The sequence below is a fragment of the Protomyctophum parallelum genome (genome assembly GCF_964188405.1).
Source record: "Protomyctophum parallelum genome assembly, chromosome: 10".
NCBI classification, from domain to species: Eukaryota; Metazoa; Chordata; class Actinopteri; order Myctophiformes; family Myctophidae; genus Protomyctophum; species Protomyctophum parallelum.
This window is the reverse complement of record NC_139704.1, coordinates 25392471-25419414: the sequence shown is the minus strand read 5'-3', so window position 1 is coordinate 25419414 and position 26944 is coordinate 25392471. Positions and strand designations below refer to the sequence as shown.

Genomic DNA, 26944 nt, shown 5'->3' with positions numbered 1-26944 from the left:
ACAGGCGCTTCTATGTCCAGTTAAATGACCAGAGGAGTAAATGGAAAGCCCAAAAGAACGGCCTACCACAAGGTAGCCTGTTCGCCCCCTCCTTTTCAATATCTACACAAACGTCCAGCCACTACCCAAAGTAGTAGTACTGGAATGAAATGATAGAACACCTCACACACACATAGTTTCCTTTCGTGGCTGTTTACATTCGAGGGTCGCCGGTCCTCTCGAACGGAACAGTTTAACGTCATGCCCAGGACGAAAAGATATAGAGAACACCAACATGACAAATAACAGCAGGAAGGCATGGGCCACAATCCACCGTCTTGGCAAAGACCACACCACCCATAATTCACAACGGTCACAGCAAACTCTATTGCATCACAACTGGTGTAGTTATTGGATGGAGCCCGCACACCACCAAAAATAGAAAAACAACATACTATAGTATGCCCTCCGTGACAATGGACTTTAGCCTTTCGCTTTTCTGCGATTTAACCTTTTTTCAAATCCTCAACAATGATGAAGAATCGTGCACTATAGCGTGCCACTTAATGACCTTGACCAATATCAATGACCTTGAGCAGTATAAATTACCTTCAATAAGACTAGTAAATGACCTTGACCAGTATAAATGACCTTGACAAGTACAAATGACCTTGACCAGTATAAATGACCTTCACCAGTAGAAATGACCGTGACCAGTATATGACTGTGACCAGTATACATGACCTTCATGAGACTAGTAAATGACCTTGACCAGTATAAATGACCTTTATAAGACTAGTAAATGATCTTCACCAGTATAAATGACCTTGACCAGTATGCGGTCCGTGACCATGGGCTATAGCCTTTTGCTTTTCCTTGATTTTCACCTTTAAAAAATCCTCAACAATGATGAAGAATCGCGCACTATAGCGCGCCGCTCAATGACCTGAGACCATGGACCAATGAATGAAATACAACACATTGAGCAGGGCACTGCAGGGAGTTGAACCCCGTTCCGGTAAACCAGAAGTCCGACACCAGTGCCTTAGTTTTTGTGTTGTTGTTCATTTAAAGGTCCAGGTGTGCATACGCATGTGCGCCTGTGCGTGTGTAGGTGCATGTGTGCATGTGTGTGTGCACGCTTCAATGACCACTGTTGGACCCAATGGCGATCAAGGACCTCAGGGAGCCATCCATAATTCACAACGGTCACAGCAAACTCTGTTGCATCACAACTGGTGGCCAACAGTCGTAACCAACACCGCCGCCGACCCACAGGAGAATACCATCGCACAGTGGTATCAGACCAACCACAATCAGCCAGCCCTCAAACCAAACCATTCGACCTAGAAGAACTCGAAACCCGGAAAAGCAGCAGGGATTGATGACATACTGGCAGAAATTATACAGCACCTGGAACCTAACGCAAAGACCTGGCTCGTGGGGATGCTGAACACATGCATGGCACAGAAAACCATCCCTTCTGTCTGGAGAAAGGCCAAAGTGGTTGCAATCCCCAAACCTGGCAAAGACCCATCATCCTCAAAGAGCTACCGACCCATTTCCCTCCTCTGCATCACCTACAAGAGAGGCTGCTACTCCAACGCCTCATACCACTCAGACACCAAGCTGACTAAAGACCAAGCTGGTTTCCGACCCGTCCTGTGCTGGACAGAGCTCAACCTCACCCAACACATTGAGGATGGGTTTGAGGGAAAACAAATAACTGGAGCAGCAACTGGAGGGCGAAGCAAGCACGCAGGCAGCTTTTGCCTGCCTGCGTGCCTGCCTGCCTTCCTCATGTGGAAACTGCATAGTTGACTTTGTGTGTGTCTTTCTTTTTCTGTCTGTCTTTCTTAGGATGAAGATCAAGGTAGACGCCGTTGGAAGGCTCAACACAAGCCGATGCCCCTAGAGATCCATCCCAAAGCTTCCCTCAGGGAGCCCAGCAAGCCAGCTAGCCAGCAAGCCCGCCCAGTCAGCCAACGCAGCCAGCCAGCTCCGCCAGTCAGCCAGTGTAGAAAGTCAGGCTGACAAGCCAGAGCATATCAGCCCTTGCAGTCCGCCATTGCAGCCATACCAGCCTTGCTCAGTCAGCTCAGCCAGGCCTCTCTCGAGGCCTGGCTCTCTGTCTGCCTGGCCCGGTCTGCCCTGCCCTGCCTTGCAGCAACAGAACCAGCCTTGCTAGCAAGCCAGCCAGCTCAGAATACGAGCTCAGCAAGCCAACGCAGCTGGCAAGCACGCAGTTAGTCTAAACCAGTTTCAGACAGGCAGGCCAAGGCAGACAGACAGGAAGACCGAGGCGCCTAGGCAGGCAGACAGGCCAGGAAGGCAACAAAGTGCAGGCAGGGGGACTATCCGGCCTAAGGCTGCGCTGCAAGGGTTGGAGCCTGGCCAGCTCCTGCTGGTCTTGGCTGAGTGGCTGTGGCTGCACAGTAAGGCTGCGGTAACCTAGTCTGGGCTTGCTGCTGCACTGGCTTGCTCAGCTCGCATTCTGAGCTGGCTGGCTTGCCAGAAAGGCTGGTTCTGTTGCTGCAAGGCAGGGCAGGGCAGACCGGGCCAGGCAGACAGAGAGCCAGGCCTCGAGAGAGGCCTGGCTGAGCAAGGCTGGTATGGCTGCAGTGGCTGACTGCAACGGCTGATATGCTCTGGCTTGGCAGCCTGACTTTCTACACTGGCTGACTGGCGGAGCCGACTGGCTGCGTTCGCTGACTGGGCAGGCTTGCTGGCTAGCTGGCTTGCTGAACTCCCTGAGGGAAGCTTTGGGATGGATCTCTAGGGGCATCGGCTTGTGTTGAGCCTTCCAACGGCGTCTACCTTGATCTCCGTCCTAAGAAAGAAAGACAGAAAAAGAAAGACACACACAAACCCAACTATGCAGCTTGCACCTGAGGAACCGAGACGCGAAAAACCGCCACCGACCCACAGGAGAATACCATCGCACAGTGGTATCAGACCAACCTCAATCAGCCAGCCCTCAAACCAAACCCTTCGACCTAGAAGAACTCGAAACTGCAATGGGAAAGTTGAAACCCGGAAAAGCAGCAGGGATTGATGACATACTGGCAGAAATGATACAGCACCTGGGACCTAACGCAAAGACCTGGCTCGTGGGGATACTGAATACATGCATGGCACAGAAAACCATCCCTTCTGTCTGGAGAAAGGCCAAAGTGGTTGCAATCCCCAAACCTGGCAAAGACCCATCATCCCCAAAGAGCTACCGACCCATTTCCCTCCTCTGCATCACCTACAAGAGAGGCTGCTACTCCTGTTTACATTCGAGGGTTGCCGGTCCTCTCGAACGGAACAGTTTAACGTCATGCCCAGGACGAAAAGATATAGAGAACACCAACATGACAAATAACAGCAGGAAGGCATGAGCCACAATCCACCGTCTTGGCAAAGACCACACCACCCATAATTCACAACGGTCACAGCAAACTCTGTTGCATCACAACTGGTGTAGGTATTGGATGGAGCCCGCACATCACAGGTGTAAAAAAAACGTTCTGTATTGAAATACTGACAACGTTTCGATCTATTTGATCTTCATCAGGTCATGTGTACACAAAACATACACTTTTATACTAAGGGAGTGCCCCCATCAACCAATCAAAACACCACATTTTGGTGCCCCTCCCATCACTGCAGGTGTGACACGTCAACCCTGAGTGAGTATGTGGGGACCCAGACATATTGATGTAAATATAGTCTGTTCAGAAATGTTAGTGCCTCTCATAGAGCTTGTAGGTGATGCAGAGGAAGGAAATGGGTCGGTAGCTCTTCGGGGATAATGGGTCTTTGCCAGGTTTAGGGATTGCAACCACTTTGGCCTTTCTCCAGACAGAAGGGATGGTTTTCTGTGCCATGCACGTGTTCAGCATCCCCACAAGCCAGGTCTTTGCGCTAGGTCCCAGGTGCTGTATCATTTCTTCCAGTATGTCATCAATCCCTGCTGCTTTTCCGGGTTTCAACTTTCCCATTGCAGTTTCAAGTTCTTCTAGGTCGAAGGGTTTGGTTTGAGGACTGGCTGATTGTGGTTGGTCTGATACCACTGTGCGATGGTATTCTATGTGGGTCGGTGGCGGTGTTGGTTACGACTGTTGGCCACCAGTTGTGACCAACACCGCCACCGACCCACAGGAGAATACCATCACACAGTGGTATCAGACCAACCTCAATCAGCCAGCCCTCAAACCAAACCCTTCGACCTAGAAGAACTCGAAACTGCAATGGGAAAGTTGAAACCCGGAAAAGCAGCAGGGATTGATGACATACTGGCAGAAATGATACAGCACCTGGGACCTAACGCAAAGACCTGGCTCGTGGGGATACTGAATAAATGCATGGCACAGAAAACCATCCCTTCTGTCTGGAGAAAGGCCAAAGTGGTTGCAATCCCCAAACCTGGCAAAGACCCATCACCCCCAAAGAGCTACCGACCCATTTCCCTCCTCTGCATCACCTACAAGAGAGGCTGCTACTCCAACGCCTCATACCACTCATAGACACCAAGCTGACTAAAGACCAAGCTGGTTCCCGTCCCGTCCTGTGCTGGACAGAGCTCAACCTCACCCAACACATTGAGGATGGGTTTGAGGGAAAACAAATAACTGGAGCAGCATTCAGAGATCTCTCTGCTGCCTACGACACTGTCCAACACCGCACAATGGTCAGGAAAAGCCTCCTCAACAACAGGCGCTTCTATGTCCAGTTAAATGACCAGAGGAGTAAATGGAAAGCCCAAAAGAACGGCCTACCACAAGGTAGCCTGCTCGCCCCCTCCTTTTCAATATCTACACAAACGTCCAGCCACTACCCAAAGTAGTAGTACTGGAATGAAATGATAGAACACCTCACACACACATAGTTTCCTTTCGTGGCTGTTTACATTCGAGGGTCGCCGGTCCTCTCGAACGGAACAGTTTAACGTCATGCCCAGGACGAAAAGATATAGAGAACACCAACATGACAAATAACAGCAGGAAGGCATGGGCCACAATCCACCGTCTTGGCAAAGACCACACCACCCATAATTCACAACGGTCACAGCAAACTCTATTGCATCACAACTGGTGTAGTTATTGGATGGAGCCCGCACACCACCAAAAATAGAAAAACAACATACTATAGTATGCCCTCCGTGACAATGGACTTTAGCCTTTCGCTTTTCTGCGATTTAACCTTTTTTCAAATCCTCAACAATGATGAAGAATCGTGCACTATAGCGTGCCACTTAATGACCTTGACCAATATCAATGACCTTGAGCAGTATAAATTACCTTCAATAAGACTAGTAAATGACCTTGACCAGTATAAATGACCTTGACAAGTACAAATGACCTTGACCAGTATAAATGACCTTCACCAGTAGAAATGACCGTGACCAGTATATGACTGTGACCAGTATACATGACCTTCATGAGACTAGTAAATGACCTTGACCAGTATAAATGACCTTTATAAGACTAGTAAATGATCTTCACCAGTATAAATGACCTTGACCAGTATGCTGTCCGTGACCATGGACTATAGCCTTTTGCTTTTCCTTGATTTTCACCTTTAAAAAATCCTCAACAATGATGAAGAATCGCGCACTATAGCGCGCCGCTCAATGACCTGAGACCATGGACCAATGAATGAAATACAACACATTGAGCAGGGCACTGCAGGGAGTTGAACCCCGTTCCGGTAAACCAGAAGTCCGACACCAGTGCCTTAGTTTTTGTGTTGTTGTTCATTTAAAGGTCCAGGTGTGCATACGCATGTGCGCCTGTGCGTGTGTAGGTGCATGTGTGCATGTGTGTGTGCACGCTTCAATGACCACTGTTGGACCCAATGGCGATCAAGGACCTCAGGGAGCCACCCATAATTCACAACGGTCACAGCAAACTCTGTTGCATCACAACTGGTGGCCAACAGTCGTAACCAACACCGCCGCCGACCCACAGGAGAATACCATCGCACAGTGGTATCAGACCAACCACAATCAGCCAGCCCTCAAACCAAACCATTCGACCTAGAAGAACTCGAAACCCGGAAAAGCAGCAGGGATTGATGACATACTGGCAAAAATTATACAGCACCTGGAACCTAACGCAAAGACCTGGCTCGTGGGGATGCTGAACACATGCATGGCACAGAAAACCATCCCTTCTGTCTGGAGAAAGGTCAAAGTGGTTGCAATCCCCAAACCTGGCAAAGACCCATCATCCTCAAAGAGCTACCGACCCATTTCCCTCCTCTGCATCACCTACAAGAGAGGCTGCTACTCCAACGCCTCATACCACTCATAGACACCAAGCTGACTAAAGACCAAGGTGGTTTCCGTCCCGTCCTGTGCTGGACAGAGCTCAACCTCACCCAACACATTGAGGATGGGTTTGAGGGAAAACAAATAACTGGAGCAGCAACTGGAGGGCGAAGCAAGCACGCAGGCAGCTTGTGCCTGCGTGCCTGCCTTCCTGCCTGCCTTCCTCATGTGGAAGCTGCATAGTTGACTTTGTGTGTGTCTTTCTTTTTCTGTCTGTCTTTCTTAGGATGAAGATCAAAGTAGACGCCGTTGGAAGGCTCAACACAAGCCGATGCCCCTAGAGATCCATCCCAAAGCTTCCCTCAGGGAGTCCAGCAAGCCAGCTAGCCAGCAAGCCCGCCCAGTCAGCCAACGCAGCCAGCCAGCTCCGCCAGTCAGCCAGTGTAGAAAGTCAGGCTGACAAGCCAGAGCATATCAGCCCTTGCAGTCCGCCATTGCAGCCATACCAGCCTTGCTCAGTCAGCTCAGCCAGGCCTCTCTCGAGGCCTGGCTCTCTGTCTGCCTGGCCCGGTCTGCCCTGCCTTGCAGCAACAGAACCAGCCTTGCTAGCAAGCCAGCCAGCTCAGAATACGAGCTCAGCAAGCCAGCGCAGCTGGCAAGCACGCAGTTAGTCTTAACCAGTTTCAGACAGGCAGGCCAAGGCAGACAGACAGGAAGACCGAGGCGCCTAGGCAGGCAGACAGGCCAGGAAGGCAACAAAGTGCAGGCAGGGGGACTATCCGGCCTAAGGCTGCGCTGCAAGGGTTGGAGCCTGGCCAGCTCCTGCTGATCTCCGCTGAGTGGCTGTGGCTGCACAGTAAGGCTGCAGTAACCTAGTCTGGGCTTGTTGCTGCACTGGCTTGCTCAGCTCGCATTCTGAGCTGGCTGGCTTGCCAGAAAGGCTGGTTCTGTTGCTGCAAGGCAGGGCGGGGCAGACCGGGCCAGGCAGACAGAGAGCCAGGCCTCGAGAGAGGCCTGGCTGAGCTGACTGAGCAAGGCTGGCATGGCTGCAGTGGCTGACTGCAAGGGCTGATATGCTCTGGCTTGGCAGCCTGACTATCTACACTGGCTGACTGGCGGAGCTGACTGGCTGCGTTCGCTGACTGGGCAGGCTTGCTGGCTAGCTGGCATGCTGGGCTCCCTGAGGGAAGCTTTGGGATGGATCTCTAGGGGCACCGGCTTGTGTTGAGCCTTCCAACGGCGTCTACCTTGATCTCCGTCCTAAGAAAGAAAGACAGAAAAAGAAAGACACACAAACCCAACTATGCAGCTTCCACCTGAGGAACCGAGACGCGAAAAAAGAACTGAGCGTCACTTGGGATGGTCACAAACTCTCCAACCATACCCACCCCATGTATCTTGGAGTTACACTGGACAGGACACTCTTCTTCAAAAAACACCTGGAGAACACAAAAGCCACGGTCAACACCCACAATAACATCCTGTGAAAACTAGTGAAATCCAAGAGGGGCGCAGACCCACAAACAATCTGTGCAACTGCCATGGCCCTGTCTTTCTCTACAGCAGAGTATGCCTGCTCAAGCCGGAGCCGATCACGTCACACCAAATTGGTCGACACAGCCCTAAATGACACCTGTCGCATCAACACGGGATGCGTCAAGACAACACCTGTCCCGTGCCTTTATGCGCTAGCCGGCACCTCCCCCCGCACATCAGACGACTGTGTATCGCTCAAGATGAATGGAGAACACAGGAGATAGACAGTGAAGTTGGGAATGAACGAAGGAAAGTCTGGAATTAAATGATAGAGAACACCTCACACACACATAGTTTCCTTTTGTGGCTGTTTACATTCGAGGGTCGCCGGTCCTCTCGAACGGAACAGTTTAACGTCATGCCCAGGACGAAAAGATATAGAGAACACCAACATGACAAATAACAGCAGGAAGGCATGGGCCACAATCCACCGTCTTGGCAAAGACCACACCACCCATAATTCACAACGGTCACAGCAAACTCTATTGCGTCACAACTGGTGTAGTTATTGGATGGAGATGAAGAATCGCGCACTATAGCGCGCCGCTCAATGACCTGAGACCATGGACCAATGAATGAAATACAACACATTGAGCAGGGCACTGCAGGGAGTTGAACCCCGTTCCGGTAAACCAGAAGTCCGACACCAGCGCCTTAGTTTTTGTGTTGTTGTTCATTTAAAGGTCCATGTGTGCATGTGTGTGTGCACGCTTCAATGGCCACTGTTGGACCCCATGGGGATCAAGGACCTCAGGGAGCCACCCATAATTCACAACGGTCACAGCGAACTCTGTTGCATCACAACTGGTGGCCAACAGTCGTAACCAACACCGCCGCCGACACACAGGAGATTACCATTGCACAGTGGCATCAGACCAACCACAATCAGCCAGCCCTCAAACCAAACCCTTCGACCTAGAAGAACTCGAAACCGCAATGGGAAAGTTGAAACCCGGAAAAGCAGCAGGGATTGATGACATACTGGCAGAAATTATACAGCACCTGGAACCTAACGCAAACACCTGGCTCGTGGGGATACTGAATACATGCATGGCACAGAAAACCATCCCTTCTGTCTGGAGAAAGGCCAAAGTGGTTGCAATCCCCAAACCTGGCAAAGACCCATCATCCCCAAAGAGCTACCGACCCATTTCCCTCCTCTGCATCACCTACAAGAGAGGCTGCTACTCCTGTTTACATTTGAGGGTCGCCGGTCCTCTCGAACGGAACAGTTTAACGTCATGCCCAGGACGAAAAGATATAGAGAACACCAACATGACAAATAACAGCAGGAAGGCATGAGCCACAATCCACCGTCTTAATGGCAAAGACCACACCACCCATAATTCACAACAGTCACAGCAAACTATGTTGCAACACAACTGGTGTAGGTATTGGATGGAGCCCGCACATCACAGGTATAAAAAAAACGTTCTGTATTGAAATACTGACAACGTTTCGATCTATTTGATCTTCATCAGGTCATGTGTACACAAAACATACACTTTTATACTAAGGGAGTGCCCCCATCAACCAATCAAAACACCACATTTTGGTGCCCCTCCCATCACTGCAGGTGTGACACGTCAACCCTGAGTGAGTAGGTGGGGACCCAGACATATTGATGTAAATATAGTCTGTTCAGAAATGTTAGTGCCTCTCATAGAGCTTGTAGGTGATGCAGAGGAAGGAAATGGGTCGGTAGCTCTTCGGGGATAATGGGTCTTTGCCAGGTTTATGGATTGCAACCACTTTGGCCTTTCTCCAGACAGAAGGGATGGTTTTCTGTGCCATGCACGTGTTCAGCATCCCCACAAGCCAGGTCTTTGCGCTAGGTCCCAGGTGCTGTATCATTTCTTCCAGCATGTCATCAATCCCTGCTGCTTTTCCGGGTTTCAACTTTCCCATTGCAGTTTCAAGTTCTTCTAGGTCGAAGGGTTTGGTTTGAGGACTGGCTGATTGTGGTTGGTCTGATACCACTGTGCGATGGTATTCTATGTGGGTCGGTGGCGGTGTTGGTTACGACTGTTGGCCACCAGTTGTGACCAAGACCGCCAACGATCAACAGGAGAATACCATCACACAGTGGTATCAGACCAACCTCAATCAGCCAGCCCTCAAACCAAACCCTTCGACCTAGAAGAACTCGAAACTGCAATGGGAAAGTTGAAACCCGGAAAAGCAGCAGGGATTGATGACATACTGGCAGAAATGATACAGCACCTGGGACCTAGCACAAAGACCTGGCTCGTGGGGATACTGAATAAATGCATGGCACAGAAAACCATCCCTTCTGTCTGGAGAAAGGCCAAAGTGGTTGCAATCCCCAAACCTGGCAAAGACCCATCATCCTCAAAGAGCTACCGACACATTTCCCTCCTCTGCATCACCTACAAGAGAGGCTGCTACTCCAACGCCTCATACCACTCATAGACACCAAGCTGACTAAAGACCAAGCTGGTTTCCGTCCAGGCCGCTCCTGTGCTGGACAGAGCTCAACCTCACCCAACACATTGAGGATGGGTTTGAGGGAAAACAAATAACTGGAGCAGCATTCAGAGATCTCTCTGCTGCCTACGACACTGTCCAACACCGCACAATGGTCAGGAAAAGCCTCCTCAACAACAGGCGCTTCTATGTCCAGTTAAATGACCAGAGGAGTAAATGGAAAGCCCAAAAGAACGGCCTACCACAAGGTAGCCTGCTCGCCCCCTCCTTTTCAATATCTACACAAATGTCCAGCCACTACCCAAAGTAGTAGTACTGGAATGAAATGATAGAGAACACCTCACACACACACATAGTTTCCTTTCGTGGCTGTTTACATTCGAGGGTCGCCGGTCCTCTCGAACGGAACAGTTTAACGTCATGCCCAGGACGAAAAGATATAGAGAACACCAACATGACAAATAACAGCAGGAAGGCATGAGCCACAATCCACCGTCTTGGCAAAGACCACACCACCCATAATTCACAACAGTCACAGCAAACTCTGTTGCATCACAACTGGTGTAGGTATTGGATGGAGCCCGCACATCACAGGTATAAAAAAAAAAAGTTCTGTATTGAAATACTGACAACGTTTCGATCTATTTGATCTTCATCATGTCATGTGTACACAAAACATACACTTTTATACTAAGGGAGTGCCCCCATCAACCAATCAAAACACCACATTTTGGTGCCCCTCCCATCACTGCAGGTGTGACACGTCAACCCTGAGTGAGTAGGTGGGGACCCAGACATATTGATGTAAATATAGTCTGTTCAGAAATGTTAGTGCCTCTCATAGAGCTTGTAGGTGATGCAGGAGGGAAATGGGTCGGTAGCTCTTCGGGGATAATGGGTCTTTGCCAGGTTTAGGGATTGCAACCACTTCGGCCTTTTTCCAAACAGAAGGGATGGTTTTCTGTGCTATGCATGTGTTCAGCATCCCCACAAGCCAGGTCCTTGCGTTAGGTCCCAGGTGCTGTATCATTTCTGCCAGTATGCCATCAATCCCTGCTGCTTTTCCGGGTTTCAACTTTCCCATTGCAGTTTCACGTTCTTCTAAGTCGAAGGGTTTGGTTTGAGGGCTGGCTGATTGTGGTTGGTCTGATACCACTGTGCGATGGTATTCTATGTGAGTCGGTGGCGGTGTTGGTTACAACTGTTGGCCACCAGTTGTGACCAAGACCGCCACCGACCCACAGGAGAATACCATTGCACAGTGGTATCAGACCAAGCACAATCAGCCAGCCCTCAAACCAAACCCTTCGACCTAGAAGAACTTGAAACTGCAATGGGAAAGTTGAAACCCGGAAAAGCAGCAGAGATTGATGACCTACTGGCAGAAATGTTACAGCACCTGGGACCCAACACAAAGACCTGGCTTGTGGGGATGCTGAACACATGCATAGCACAGAAAACCATCCCTTCTGTCTGGGAAAAGGCCAAAGTGGTTGCAATCCTTAAACCTGGCAAAGACCCATTATCCACAAAGAGCTACCGACCCATTTCCCTCTGCATCACCTACAAGGCTATATGAGAAGCTGCTACTCCAACGCCTCGTTGCCACTCATAGATACCAAGCTGACTAAAGACCAAGCTGGTTTCCGTCCCAGCCGCTCCTGTGCTGGACAGAGCTCAACCTCACCCAACACATTGAGGATGGGTTTGAGGGGAAACAAATAACTGGAGCAGCATTCAGAGATCTCTCTGCTGCCTACGACACTGTCCAACACCGCACAATGGTCAGGAAAAGCCTCCTCAACAACAGGCGCTTCTATGTCCAGTTAAATGACCAGAGGAGTAAATGGAAAGCCCAAAAGAACGGCCTCCCACAAGGTAGCGTGCTCGCCCCCCTCCTTTTCAATACCTACACAAACGACCAGCCACTACCCAATGCCTAATGCCAGCATTTCATCTACGCCGACAACCTCTGCATTACGACCCAACAAGCAGACTTCCAGAAGATTGAGTCTGTCCTTGAAAGTGCCCTCCAAGAAATGTCAAGCTACTACAATACAACCACCTGAAACCCAACCCATAGAGAACACCTCACACACACATAATTTCCTTTCGTGGCTGTTTACATTCGAGGGTCGCTGGTACTCTCGAACGGAACAGTTTAACGTCATGCCCAGGACGAAAAGATATAGAGAACACCAACATGACAAATAACAGCAGGAAGGCATGAGCCCCAATCCACCGTCTTGGCAAAAACCACACCACCCATAATTCACAACGGTCACAGCAAACTCTGTTGCATCACAACTGGTGTAGGTATTGGATGGAGCCCGCACTTCACAGGTATAAAAAAAACGTTCTGTATTGAAATACTGACAACGTTTCGATCTATTTGATCTTCATCAGGTCATGTGTACACAAAACATACACTTTTATACTAAGGGAGTGCCCCCATCAACCAATCAAAACACCACATTTTGGTGCCCCTCCCATCACTGCAGGTGTGACACGTCAACCCTGAGTGAGTAGGTGGGGACCCAGACATATTGATGTAAATATAGTCTGTTCAGAAATGTTAGTGCCTCTCATAGAGCTTGTAGGTGATGCAGGAGGGAAATGGGTCGGTAGCTCTTCGGGGATAATGGGTCTTTGCCAGGTTTAGGGATTGCAACCACTTCGGCCTTTTTCCAAACAGAAGGGATGGTTTTCTGTGCTATGCATGTGTTCAGCATCCCCACAAGCCAGGTCCCTGCGTTAGGTCCCAGGTGCTGTATCATTTCTGCCAGTATGCCATCAATCCCTGCTGCTTTTCCGGGTTTCAACTTTCCCATTGCAGTTTCACGTTCTTCTAAGTCGAAGGGTTTGGTTTGAGGGCTGGCTGATTGTGGTTGGTCTGATACCACTGTGCGATGGTATTCTATGTGAGTCGGTGGCGGTGTTGGTTACAACTGTTGGCCACCAGTTGTGACCAAGACCGCCACCGACCCACAGGAGAATACCATTGCACAGTGGTATCAGACCAAGCACAATCAGCCAGCCCTCAAACCAAACCCTTCGACCTAGAAGAACTTGAAACTGCAATGGGAAAGTTGAAACCCGGAAAAGCAGCAGGGATTGATGACCTACTGGCAGAAATGTTACAGCACCTGGGACCCAACGCAAAGACCTGGCTTGTGGGGATGCTGAACACATGCATAGCACAGAAAACCATCCCTTCTGTCTGGGAAAAGGCCAAAGTGGTTGCAATCCTTAAACCTGGCAAAGACCCATTATCCACAAAGAGCTACCGACCCATTTCCCTCCTCTGCATCACCTAGAAGAGAGGCTGCTACTCCAACGCCTCTTGCCACTCATAGACACCAAGCTGACTAAAGACCAAGGTGGTTTCCGTCCTGGCCACTCCTGTGCTGGACAGAGCTCAACCTCAACCAACACATTGAGGATGGGTTTGAGGGAAAACAAATAACTGGAGCAGCATTCAGAGATCTCTCTGCTGCCTACGACACTGTCCAACACCGCACAATGGTCAGGAAAAGCCTCCTCAACAACAGGCGCTTCTATGTCCAGTTAAATGACCAGAGGAGTAAATGGAAAGCCCAAAAGAACGGCCTACCACAAGGTAGCCTGCTCGCCCCCTCCTTTTCAATATCTACACAAACGTCCAGCCACTACCCAAAGTAGTAGTACTGGAATGAAATGATAGAGAACACCTCACACACACATAGTTTCCTTTCGTGGCTGTTTACATTCGAGGGTCGCCGGTCCTCTCGAACGGAACAGTTTAACGTCCTGCCCAGGACGAAAAGATATAGAGAACACCAACATGACAAATAACAGCAGGAAGGCATGGGCCACAATCCACCGTCTTGGGGAAAAAATAGCTGATCAATAAGCCCCAAACGCGTTGCACTGCGACGCGTTTTGAGCTTGTACATCGGCTATTTTTGCTACAACAGTAATATGCAACGTGGCCCTCTGGAGTGAGAGTGGAAATATAGTGGACTGTGGAAATATAGTCTCTATCGTCAAAGTTGCCCACCCCCATTCTAAACACTACAACATGCAGAGGAGAAGTCATAACAGAACCATCTAAACACTACAGCATGCAGAGGAGAAGTCATAACAGAACCATCTAAACACTACAACATGCAGAGGAGAAGTCATAACAGAACCATCTAAACACTACAACATGCAGAGGAGAAGTCATAACAGAACCATCTAAACACTACAGCATGCAGAGGAGAAGTCATAACAGAACCATCTAAACACTACAGCATGCAGAGGAGAAGTCATAACAGAACCATTTAAACACTACAACATGCAGAGGAGAAGTCATAGCAGAACCATCTAAACACTACAGCATGCAGAGGAGAAGTCATAACAGAACCATCTAAACACTACAGCATGCAGAGGAGAAGTCATAACAGAACCATCTAAATACTACAACATGCAGAGAAGTCATAACAGAACCATCTAAATACTACAGCATGCAGAGGAGAAGTCATAACAGAACCATCTAAACACTACAGCATGCAGAGGGGAAGTCATAACAGAACCATCTAAATACTACAGCATGCAGAGGAGAAGTCATAACAGAACCATCTAAATACTACAGCATGCAGAGGAGAAGTCATAACAGAACCATCTAAACACTACAACATGCAGAGGGGAAGTCATAACAGAACCATCTAAATACTACGACATGCAGTCATAACAGAACCATCTAAACACTACAGCATGCAGAGGAGAAGTCATAACAGAACCATCTAAACACTACAACATGCAGAGGGGAAGTCATAACAGAACCATCTAAATACTACAACATTCAGTCATAACAGAACCATCTAAACACTACAGCATGCAGTCATAACAGAACCATCTAAATACTACAGCATGCAGAGGAGAAGTCATAACAGAACCATCTAAATACTACAGCATGCAGAGGAGAAGTCATAACAGAACCATCTAAATACTACAACATGCAGAGGGGAAGTCATAACAGAACCATCTAAATAGTAATACTACGACATGCAGTCATAACAGAACCATCTAAACACTACAGCATGCAGAGGAGAAGTCATAACAGAACCATCTAAACACTACAACATGCAGAGGGGAAGTCATAACAGAACCATCTAAATACTACAACATTCAGTCATAACAGAACCATCTAAACACTACAGCATGCAGTCATAACAGAACCATCTAAACACTACTCTGTTCACCTCTAGTCGATTATTTATTCAGCCACGGACCACCATTGTGAGCATAGAGTATATTATGAATAGAGAAGGCACCCAGAGGAAACCCTGAGGCGAAATGGACATAGTGGCCGAATGAAGGTATTGCAGCCTGGCCCCAAACACATGAACGCGCTGGTCCGTTGACTATCATTGTGCACGTTCACGACGGCAGCACGCTAGCTAGCTAACGAACTAGCGTGCATCCCAGAATGCTTTGTTCCTACTGTGTTGTGTTCATATATGTTACTACTACTAGTTTATAAAACCATGATCCAGTAGCCGAATGGTTAAGCCGATGGTATGTGAACATCCGGGCCCGGGTTCACTTCCCAGTCGATGACCGAGTTTATTTTCTTCTTAACAAACACAACACTGTTTGTTTGCATCAAGTCGAGGTCCTTTATTCATTCCGTATCTGAGCCACGGGACCACCATTTTTAGGCTCAAATACTGAATGAATAATGGACCTCGACGAGAAAAGCTAAAACAATTGTGCTTGTTTGGTAAGAATTAAGCTAACTCTCAGTCCTCGATGGGGACTCGAACCCGGGCCCTGTTGTCTACTAGGCGCCGAGAGTAACCGTTCGGCTACTGGAACACGGTTTTACAGAGTGGCACGAACATAATATATAAACATCACAACAAGTTAACATAAAGTGATCACAGATGTTTGAACAACAACAACGTTAAGTATTAAATAACATTGAACGTACCTGCTTGCTGCGGACACGACGACGACCGACATGGTGACGTGGCAAAACAACACTGAGCAAAACCCCCTCCACGCGTCTCTTCCGTATTTGAGGGGGGGCGGCACTTCCTTCCGGGTATGACGTGAGGCCACGCCCGCGAGGACGTGGAGCTTTCTTGATTTGAGGGGGGGGCGGCACTTCCTTCCGGGTATGACGTGAGGCCACGCCCGCGAGGACGTGGAGATTTCTTGATTTGAGGGGGGGCGGCACTTTCTTCCGGGTATGACGTGAGGCCACGCCCGCGAGGACGTGGAGCTTTCTTGATTTGAGGGGGGGCGGCACTTCCTTCTGGGTATGACGTGAGGCCACGCCCGCGAGGACGTGGAGCTTTCTTGAGTAAGACCCGGAAGCGGGTTACGTCACGGCTTATAAATAGTCAATACAGACATGAGTCCCCTTCCTGGCAGCGTCCTCAGTGGTCTAGCGGTTTAGACACCCGACTTTGAATTAAACTTTATATAACTTCACGGGTTCAAACCCCTCTGATGTTTTTCTCAATCATTGATTCACAATACCAGAATGCACGTTTAATCATAGTAGCCTACATAAAGCAGACAGCCCTGTGATTAAACCTCCAGCATTACATTACACTGCAACCCCACTGTGGCTATACCTTTTTATTCACAATGCAAAGTTATTGTACTCCTAATAATATATCATGGTGTAGTCTAGCTCTGGTTTGATTGATTGATTTAAATATTTTATTAATAGTTTGTAGAATTACAGTACATTTCAATCACAAACTCAATACAAAGACTGTTAACTGTGAGTGGACGACCCAATTAAGCATTACACTTGTTTTAGAGGGTCCACATTGTTCAATTCATCAAAAGTCCACATTGTTCAATTCATCAAAAAACAACATTATTACAAACCTACATTATGTGGGATCCTTTAGCTTACAAACGGAGTGACATTTCTGGCCACAACGTGGGTGTCGCTGGGCTGTGGCGCTGCCAACTGACTTTTGTGTTTCCCTCTGCTTCATGATCACCTTTTAGTTCCTTTATTACAGCGAATCAAAGGTGTGTGAAATACTTCTGTAATTAATGACTTGCTGACTATCTCGCGATTTTAGCCTGGATTTAGTGTTCACGCCACATAGGCTATACATTGAAGACCACATAGGCTATAGCCTACATGAAGACCCGACTCCAGCAGCAGAACTGACAGGTAGACTACAGTACCAAAAAAATGCCCTATCTTGACCACAGAAACGCCCCTAAAAGACACGGTATCCTACCGTCGGTATACGTGTAACATAGTGTGTATAAATTGGCAGATTTTATTTTTTATTTTGCACGTCACTTTCTGACTTTCCAAAGGAAACGTTTTAATGCCTTATTGCTGTGTTGTTGGTGATTTGTGGATTCGTTTTAGATCAATCAGGGATCTGTTAATAACGTAATACTGTACTGCAGTCTGCAGTTGTTCCCAAATCCACATTTGTTGAGCCCCCATTAGACCCCCATTAGACACTACTTGATATGTATCAAACAAATTTGGCTAATAATAAATTAATTAACATAATTTCAAACATTAAACCATTTAAACTTCTTCACCTGAACTGACCAGCTCGGTGAAATAACTCAGTACTCAAAACATGTTAATTTATATCAATTTTATTTATAACTGCCAATGTCATGTAAATGTACAACGCACAAAATGTATGTCACCATAACCAAACATGTATTTCTACTTGATAAACCTTATTTATTGGAAGACGGAGCACTTGCAGCATGTATAGATTTTGAGTCTATAATTTTGTTCTAAATACCTGCAAATTGACAAATTGTACATAACTCCTGTACTGGACGCTTTATCGTATAAAGTAAAGAAAATAAAGAACCAGACCACGTGATTAGACAAAAAGTCTCTGCAAAAAAAAAAACAGTTTCTTACCCAAACTTACAAGTGAAACTTCAATAGTATTTAACCCATTCTGACCTGAGATCAGATTCATACGAGGTTTCCACATGGACACACACTGGTCTGATTAACCCATTCTGACCTGAGATCAGATTCATACGAGGTTTCCACATGGACACACACTGGTCTGATTAACACGGTTCTGAATGTGAAAATCTGACATAACATTTCTATGTTCCGCATCTAGAGCCATACTGTAAAATAGATTCCAGCCTCACAAGAACTATGCATACATTTCACCTGGGCTGGTGGTGATTCACATTAAATGCCAGCAAAGCCATCCATCCTTTAATCACTTGAAACATGTGAAATTATCCTTTACAAATGTTCAAAAACAGCCTCACAATGCTGTGTTGTGAGTTTGTAGATCAGCCATTTTTACAATTGAACATTGTTGTGCGACTAAGTGTATATATTATGTAGGACTTAAGAGGTTAATTACAAAATGATGTAACAATAACTGAACGACTTCTACAAACATCTGTCAAAGGCATCACAAATTTAAAAAAATTGCAGAGTGTGGTTGCCGCAGTGGCTTACATATGCCCCTCCCACTAGTATTGCCAGCCAATTACAATTTCTGCAGTTCAGTTTTAATTGGATGGGTCCAGAGATCACGTGTGCCGATTTCTGTGAGATTTGGACAAAATCTGTAGGAGGAAAAGCAAAAAGTGTGTTTTGGACAAAATTCAAAATGGCGGAAAATCTATCATGGCGGAAATGGGCGTGGCCTATATGGGGAGATGCGTCATGACCCAAGGAATCCAGGGAAAAAATATTTTTTATTTTACGACCTATGGTTCAAGAGTTATAAGCCTAAAGGTAAAGTGGGCTGTTATAGCGCCACCATGAGGCCGACCGATAAAATTTTAAGGTTAAATAATTTTAGGGATAATGTGGAATTATCCCTAAAAGTTTTGTAACTATAGTGATTACAGTCTCCGAGGAACAAATACTTGAATGTGAATTTTTGCCTTTTCCCATTCATGTCAATGGGGAAATTTAATTCACTAATAAATTCATATCAATTAAACTATACAACATTTCTCTTAACAAAATACAAGCACACGATTCCCGATTTTTCCGGTCAATTTGACATATGGCTCAAGTGCGTACAGCGTACAGTGTGGGAGGTATAAAGCGTCAAAATAAAGACTACTCCAGTGAAATAATAAAGTGTCACAGTTACAAGAGTCTGGTTGCCCATTCGGGCAACCACACTAATAAAGTGTCACAGTTACAAGAGTCTGGTTGCCCATTCGGGCAACCACACTAACTAATACTGAAACAAAACGATAACGTGATGATCGACCATACTATTACTTGAACAACAACACCACCATGTGTTCGTTTTTAGCATGACACAGCCATTTTCAATAATAACCTAGAGCTTGTGAATATGCATTATGTACGGTCGTGTTCGCGTAGCCTATTGTTTGAATATCAAATAAAAAAGGTTGGTCTTGTGCCCCTAAAAAGCCATGGCTGAGGCCACAGAGGCCTTAATTTAATCATTAGCTGACTGACTGTACTGTTCTCATCTGTCTTTCTTGTCAATATTGTAGACAGTAGACACCAGTGTCTCTTTCTTGTCAATATATTGTCTCATTCTTGTCATGTAGAGACACCAGTGTCTTTTGTTGAGATTCTGAATTCTTAACTTCTGCTTTGACTAACCCTGCTTTGACTAACCCTGTATAATACAGGGTGGCTGTATACAGCTCGTATATATTATCTTCCAAACTGTGGAAGCATTGGCGGACTTGTCTGCATGTGTTATTGAAAACCTGTATTTTTTATTTTATTTCATTTTATTTATTTTCTACTGTCGGCCACATGCTGTCTTACGTCATCATTTAGGGCCCTAAACAAACATTGAAGTCCATAGACTTAATTGGCTGGCACACAAATGACATCATAAGTGCCCTAAACAAACATTATGGCTGCCATATGACGTAATCTTCAAAAGACGCGTATTGGAGTGGCTAGCGCGACTCAAAAATATGCATGGACAGCAGTCACAGCACGAAAGGCCAAGTGGCCTCGCCCGTGTCGCCCCTAAAATGGAGCCCTGACCTGTAGTTGAGTAATATTTTTAAGTAGGCTACTAGTGCAACCACTCCCTTATGGAGCTATGTGTGTGGCTGGGTGCCTGGGTCTGAGCACGAAAACAGCATGGTTTGCATAGTAAGTGCAAAAGTGCAAAGTCACAATCAAAAGACACAAACTACATCGACTGTGTTTCACCTGAATACATATTTATTAGATAAATATTAGGATGTCACATTATCTAACTACATACAGATTTGCAAGACTAAAAATCACAATATGTTTTTTTCTGACCAGTTTAGAATATGAAATGATTGTACATAGAATGTACAAAACCAAAGAGTCTTTCTGCTGTGCCAATCATTTCAGATTGTACCTTTATAACATTATTTATTTTTGCCAAATTGCATAAAAATTGTAAATTTGACAAAATTGTACAAACTGTAAATTTGGAAATGGTGTTCGGGAACCGCTCATGGCCCCACGTCTCCCAAGTCCCAATTAGACCTCAAAAGGTTCTTTGTCATTTTGCAGCACCTTTATAAAGTACACAGGTAATAGAGAAATACACAGAAGTTTAATATACACAAAGGAAAAGTGTGTTTTTCAGTTTTTCTTCAAACCCCTGCACGGAGAGGTACATAAAGTATTTTTTTACATGAATGAACAGGCGCCGTATAAAGCCTCATTTGTGCTTCGTCGTGCGTCGGTGCCACGCGACCGAAAACAGCCGACCTAGAAGAAGCTTGTCAGGTCGGCTGTTTTCAGCGCACGCCACAACCGCCGTACGACCGGGTACAAGTCAGGCTTTAAGAGAGGCCTGCGTGGACACTATGGAACCATAGAACTAATTTTCTCCATTTCAATGTCTTTGACGGGAGTAATGCAAGCTTTACAAAATTCTAAATACACTATGCAAATGCCCCCCCGGGAGAAAATGAATAAAATGTTTGTGTTAAGGTTTGTCTCTCTCTCTTTAACATTTACATTATGTACATGAATGCCTTTCACACACGCACGCGCACACACGCACACGCACACGCACACGCACACGCACACGCACACACACACACACACACACACACACACACACACACACACACACACACACACACACACACATCTCAGAGAAGGGGTGGAGGGGTGAGAGGGGGTTCCGAGCTCCAAATATGGTTTTCATTTTATCAGGTGAATTGCATTGATTCTTTCTTCGCCACAACCAAAACTGTACACGTTTTGTGGCAGGGCCGCAGGGATCATTCAAAGTTTGTGTTGGAGGGCTAAAGATAAGAGTTACTTTATGAGACACACACAGTATGGAAATGGAACATCCCAATGTGGCAGTGCATTGTCTTAAACAAACAAACAAACAGAACATCTAATGCTTCCACTGTGTTATACGCAAGTGATATGATCAACTTTGGAGACTAGCCTAAGTCATATTTAGTTATTCCAAGGACTGCGAAATCTTAAAAAAAAAAACTGGAGACTTTTAAGTCTACGACGAACACTTGCAGTTTCTTCGCCTGCATAACATTATATAAACCAATTCATACCTATCATAAAAACACTGGACAAAAATAATAATTTAAAGCGATATAAAATGTGATGAAAAACAAAAACAAAACAAAAACAAAACAATGCACACTTTGTTTTTCTCTCTCTGCAAAGCATGGTTATCAATACACACATACCAGGCCGTAAAAACAATCCAGATAATATTTGTTTTGCACATTCTCATTTTAAAACAAAAATGAAGAGGTCACTTGTTTCATTCATTAACAGACAAATTACATAATTTGGGGGCAATTTCTTTAACTTCTGACCCTCATTGACATTCTTTTCGAAAATAGATAAAAAACAGCTTGTTTTTTTAACCACTTGAACCCCAGCTTCCATTATTCTGGGGGGAACATTAGCCAAAAATAACTGAACATGAGCTTGTAGATCGGCTATTTTTGGCAAAGTGATATTTGGTGTAGTAGATGGAAAAAAGAAGAAAATAATGTCCCAGTACAGTTGCAACACAGGTCCGCTTCATTAAGGACTTAAGTTGGTTGCACACTGGACACGTTTTCCGGAAAACCGAGAAAAAAAATCAGAAAAACGCTCTCTGTGTGCAGGGACATTTAAGGTGGTTGCACACAGAAAACACGTCCAGTGGTGTTTTTCCGTCGGTTTTCCGAAAAAGCGCGTCCAGTGTGCAAACCACCTTTAGGGTTTAAGTGGTTAACCTTATAGACTTGGAAATGACACGTCGTCAACGCATAAGGAAGTAATACAAAGCATATGTTTGTGACTGATTCACTATATTAATGGGGCATTCATCAGGGAATGCGTGTGTATGTGTGCTTGTGCGTGTATACATACTGTGTGTGTGTGTGTGTGTGTGTGTGTGTGTTCAGATAGGTATACAGAGCTGTATAGTCTCAAAGTATTCACAAAGGGTAGGCTATATTATACAACTGTTCTAGGAACATTGTCGGATCATTCATGCATACGGTAATAAAGGAATTCCAGTACAATTGAATCACGACAGATGTTTATAAAAAAGTACAGTGATATTTTAACTTTCAGCCTGTGGGAGGATCCTGTTCGTATACCAGCCAATCCCTTATGAGAAAACTAAACTTTGGTGACGTGCATCTCCTATTAACCACTTTGACCCTGTCCTGGGGTGGGTTATTATAGGCAAAAAATGTTTGAGAGTTTTGAGAAATGTTTAAAAAATAAAATAACAAAAAATAGCGAAAATAGCATATCTGCAAGCTCACAACAAATCTTGCGCTTGTGTAAAATAGCTATCTATGAAGCTATTAAAATAGCTATTTAAATGGCTATTGTATAGCTATAGCTATTTTCACTATTCGTAAAAGTTTTTGAAAGTACAAAAGAGGGCCTAAGAAGTGGTTGCTTTCAAAGTGGGACGATGATCAAACACACACAGAGACAATGATAAACGACATACACGAGTTTGCAAGAAAACATGAAATATGAACGGGACACGAAGGACGAAGATCTAATTTGATCGAGCATGTTTTTTTTAGTCCAGACAAATAGAAAAGAAGCTGTTGGCACACATGCACATGAACAAAACCGTACTGAAGGAAGTTGACGAGCAACGTCATACGTGATACGCATCACCAGGACCTGACGGTGTGGAATAAAGGCCACAGTGTCCACAGAAAGATGTATTTTTGTATTTTGGGGCAGAGGAGCGCTTTGCATATGGTTGCTGTCTGCCAATTAATTAACTCCCTTACTCCCTATACTTGATCATACCACAGAGTCACACAACAGCATCAAAAGTAGCAGATGTGCACGCTCTAAACTGTTTTAGAATTTGAATCTTGAAAAGTAACTGTTTTGGACATGTGAGGTTCCCACCCGAAATGAGTGGACATCATATTGTCCACAGTGCGCAGCGTTTATTGATGCCCGCAAAGCATTCAAACCTATCGACGGGTGCTGCTGCTCCAAAGTTGGGGTCATCTGCGTTTACTGCAAACAGCCTAACTGAACAAACGTAAACATTACGGACTTCTCGTGGGTTGTGGTGCTGCCAAGTGCCAATTCAACATCTGAACATCAGGTCATAAATGACCGGGTTGTCAGGACACAGCCACAACGATCAAATGACCAGCGCTCCTCTCCCAAAGTTGGGGGGAGAATCTTCTTATTTTTTTACAATTTATTTTCCCACGATTAACCCGAAAAGTGCTGAAGCGCGAGGCTTGGGTCTTTATCGTTATGCATGGCAGACAGGTGCTAAAAAAAACCAAAGCAAATTCTGTGGACACACACAGCCCCTCAAGTCCCATTTACGTTTTGTCGAATGGCACAGCAAAAATATCCCTTCTACCAGCTCACAAACGAGTGCACGGCGGCATGGGTTTGTCAGCTGGTAGATCAGCTATTTAACGACCCACGGTGTCAGCTCTCAAACCTGCGTACTTAAGTCAGGCTTTAACAGAGAAAAGGGACAGCTGCACTGATAGCAGGCGAGTTCTTCAGGTGGATGCATGGGATTTCCTCTCTTTCATTCATGTCATTCTCTCGATTTTCTGTCTCCGTCGCTCCGGTCAGATTCCTCTCACCACTGTCATTCACACAGTGCTTAAGGGAATACACGCACGCGCATGCACACACGCACACGTTTGTATTACTATACTTATCAAAAGTTTAGGACGGCATTGAAAATAGCAGAAAAATAGCCCCCACCCCCTCAAAACAATATGCAAATGTCCAAGCTCACGTCGCGCCGGAGCTTGGACGTTGGCCGATTTTCCAACACGAATCTTTTCTTAATCGTAAGCCAAGCTTTAAAATATATGTTTTGACCACAAAACAGACATTCTTCTTACGAGGAAGAGGCAAATGATCCTCACAATCTTTCTCAAATTCTATTATACATACACTATACAAGTATAGTAATACAAGCATACACGCGCATACACACACACACACACACACACACACACACACACACACACACACACACACACACACACACACACACACACACACACACACACACACACACACACACACACACACACACACACACACACACACACACACACACACACACTTCATTGCAGAATGGTAACAGGGGACAGCTTTTTCAAGAACATTGTGGCTTGTACTTATGAGTGCTGTCGTTCTGCTGAGGTCCTGTGTTGAGTTCCAATTAGCTTCCTGTTTGTAGGAAAAAAGTCATGTCCAACAGGAAACGCACGCACGCACGCACGCACGCACGCACGCACGCACACACGCACGCTGGGAAGTGTGTCAAGGGGCATGGCCGAAACCCAAGTCTTGGAAGAACACACTTCAAAACAAGGATAAAATCACTAGACGATTTAATTCCCCTCCCATCCATATTTTTTTTCTTCTTTTCTTCTACTTTTTCACAAAAAAGGGAGAAAAACAAATCATAATTCAAAAAGCTACAACACTTTTTTTTTCTCTCCTTCTCTTCTCCTTCTCCTTAAAGCCCGCCCAAACGGGGCTTAGTATCTCTTCTTGTCTCTTTTTGTGTTGCAAAAACACGCAAACTGATTATTATTATAGCTGCACAGTTTCCCGTCGGAACAGTCAAGATATCATATGTGTGTCCGTAATATAATATCACTTTATAGTCAGCCAACAATGTGACTGTGGATGGTGTGTTAAGAGAATCAGAGGGAGCGGGGGTGAGGTGGGTGGTGGCGGTGGTTCCATATGTACGCTCTCGCTTGTGAGTCTCAAGAGTTATTATTATGGGTCCTTAAAATAAAATAAAAAATAATTTGAGAACCACCGTAGAACCCCAGGAGGGAGGCGTGCGCGTTCCACTCCACATGACCACGTTGACCACAGCAAACTTGGAGCGTCAGACAGTTTGTTTTGTTTGTTTCTGTGCGTTTGTGTGTGCATACAGAGCTATGGTCGCCCGCCCATGGCGTCACTGTGGTGTTGTCATGTGGAGAAGGAGGTGGAGGAGGAGGAGGATGTCTGGGTTGCTTTTCTTCTGTTGTGAAGAGTCTTTAGTTGTTTTCGAACAGGGAGAGGAGGTCGTCGTTGCTGTTGCTGGGCAGGTCGGGGGGGTCCAGGTAGGATAGTAACTCGTCTGGATTGGCTAGCTCTGGAAGCAGCTGTGGAAGACGAGAGAGAGAGAGAGAGAGAGAGAGAGAGAGGGGGAGAGAGACAGATGTTGGAAGAAAGAAGAAGCACTTTGTTACGTCCAAAACTGTTGTTATTGCCACGACGGTGATGCGGTCAGGAACGAGACATAGTCGAGTTCCGCAAGCATCACTGAAGTGGCAATAATCATGTTAAACCACACCCTCAAGTGTAATATTGCAATTATACAACAGTTACCCTTAAAACTAAGAAAACCGCTGAAAAAACATATTTCTTTAATGACGGATGTAGTCACTACGACCACAGATGTCCCAAGAAACTAGCTAGCCTGTCCACCGAGTTTGCTAGCGCTCTGGGAGAACAGAGCAGCTGAATTCTTTGTTTTGATTAGGTGTGGAGTGGTGCTCGTTTGAACCACGGCTAGAAGGCTGTTTCAGCCAATCAGATTGCATCCTCCAAAACGACCTGTGGTATAATTTAAGACACACTTACATCCAGGGAGGGTTCGGGCATGTCCTGGTTGTCTGAGGAAGGGTTAAAACTCAGGTCACTGTGCGGGGGGTGACTGTTCTGCCCGGCCTGCTGCTGCTGCTGCTGCTGGGGCTGCTGGGGCGGAGGAGGCTGCTGCGACTGGCGAGGCTGCTGAGGCGGCTGCGACGATTGGCCACTGTGATGCAAGGAGCTCTGCCCCGACTGGCCGCTGTGATGTAAGGGCTGCCCCGATTGGCTGCCGTGGTGGTGCGGAGACGCATGCAAGCCGTGCTGCATGGAATTATGGGACTGATCGGGATGAGACATCTGGGGGGAGGTTTGGGTTGGTGAGGGGGGGGGGGGGGGAGAGGGGGAGAGAGAGAGAGAGAGTCAGAAAGAATGTGGGGAAAGAAAGACAGTAGAAGCAAAATTAGTTCCAGCACGACTAATAGGGACCAGGCCATCTGAATGGAAAGCTGTGTGTACTGTACATGTACATTTAACCACCATGTACAAGTATACACATGTACATGTGTAACACTATATGGTGAAGCATGATCCGTGAGCATACATGCTGGCCAAATCGTTGTCGCTGGAACCAAAGAAGCACTCATGCCAAAGAAGCGACGACGACAGGGGCGTGTATCACGTCAGTA

The 26944-nt window shown here is 46.3% G+C and overlaps 1 protein-coding gene across 1 annotated transcript in view; it reads right to left on the bottom strand.

Moving 5' to 3' along the window:
• Positions 1-20377: 20377 nt before the first annotated feature.
• zmiz1a (zinc finger, MIZ-type containing 1a) overlaps positions 20378-26944 on the bottom strand; it is a 181288-nt gene continuing 174721 nt past the window's right edge. Inside the window, exons 23-24 of the mRNA XM_083774390.1 lie at positions 26310-26615; positions 20378-25828 (exon numbers count right to left, since the gene is read on the bottom strand). Coding sequence (XP_083630516.1) covers positions 25721-25828; positions 26310-26615 — 414 coding nt within the window. The 3' untranslated portion in view covers positions 20378-25720. The remainder of the gene's footprint in view (positions 25829-26309; positions 26616-26944) is intronic.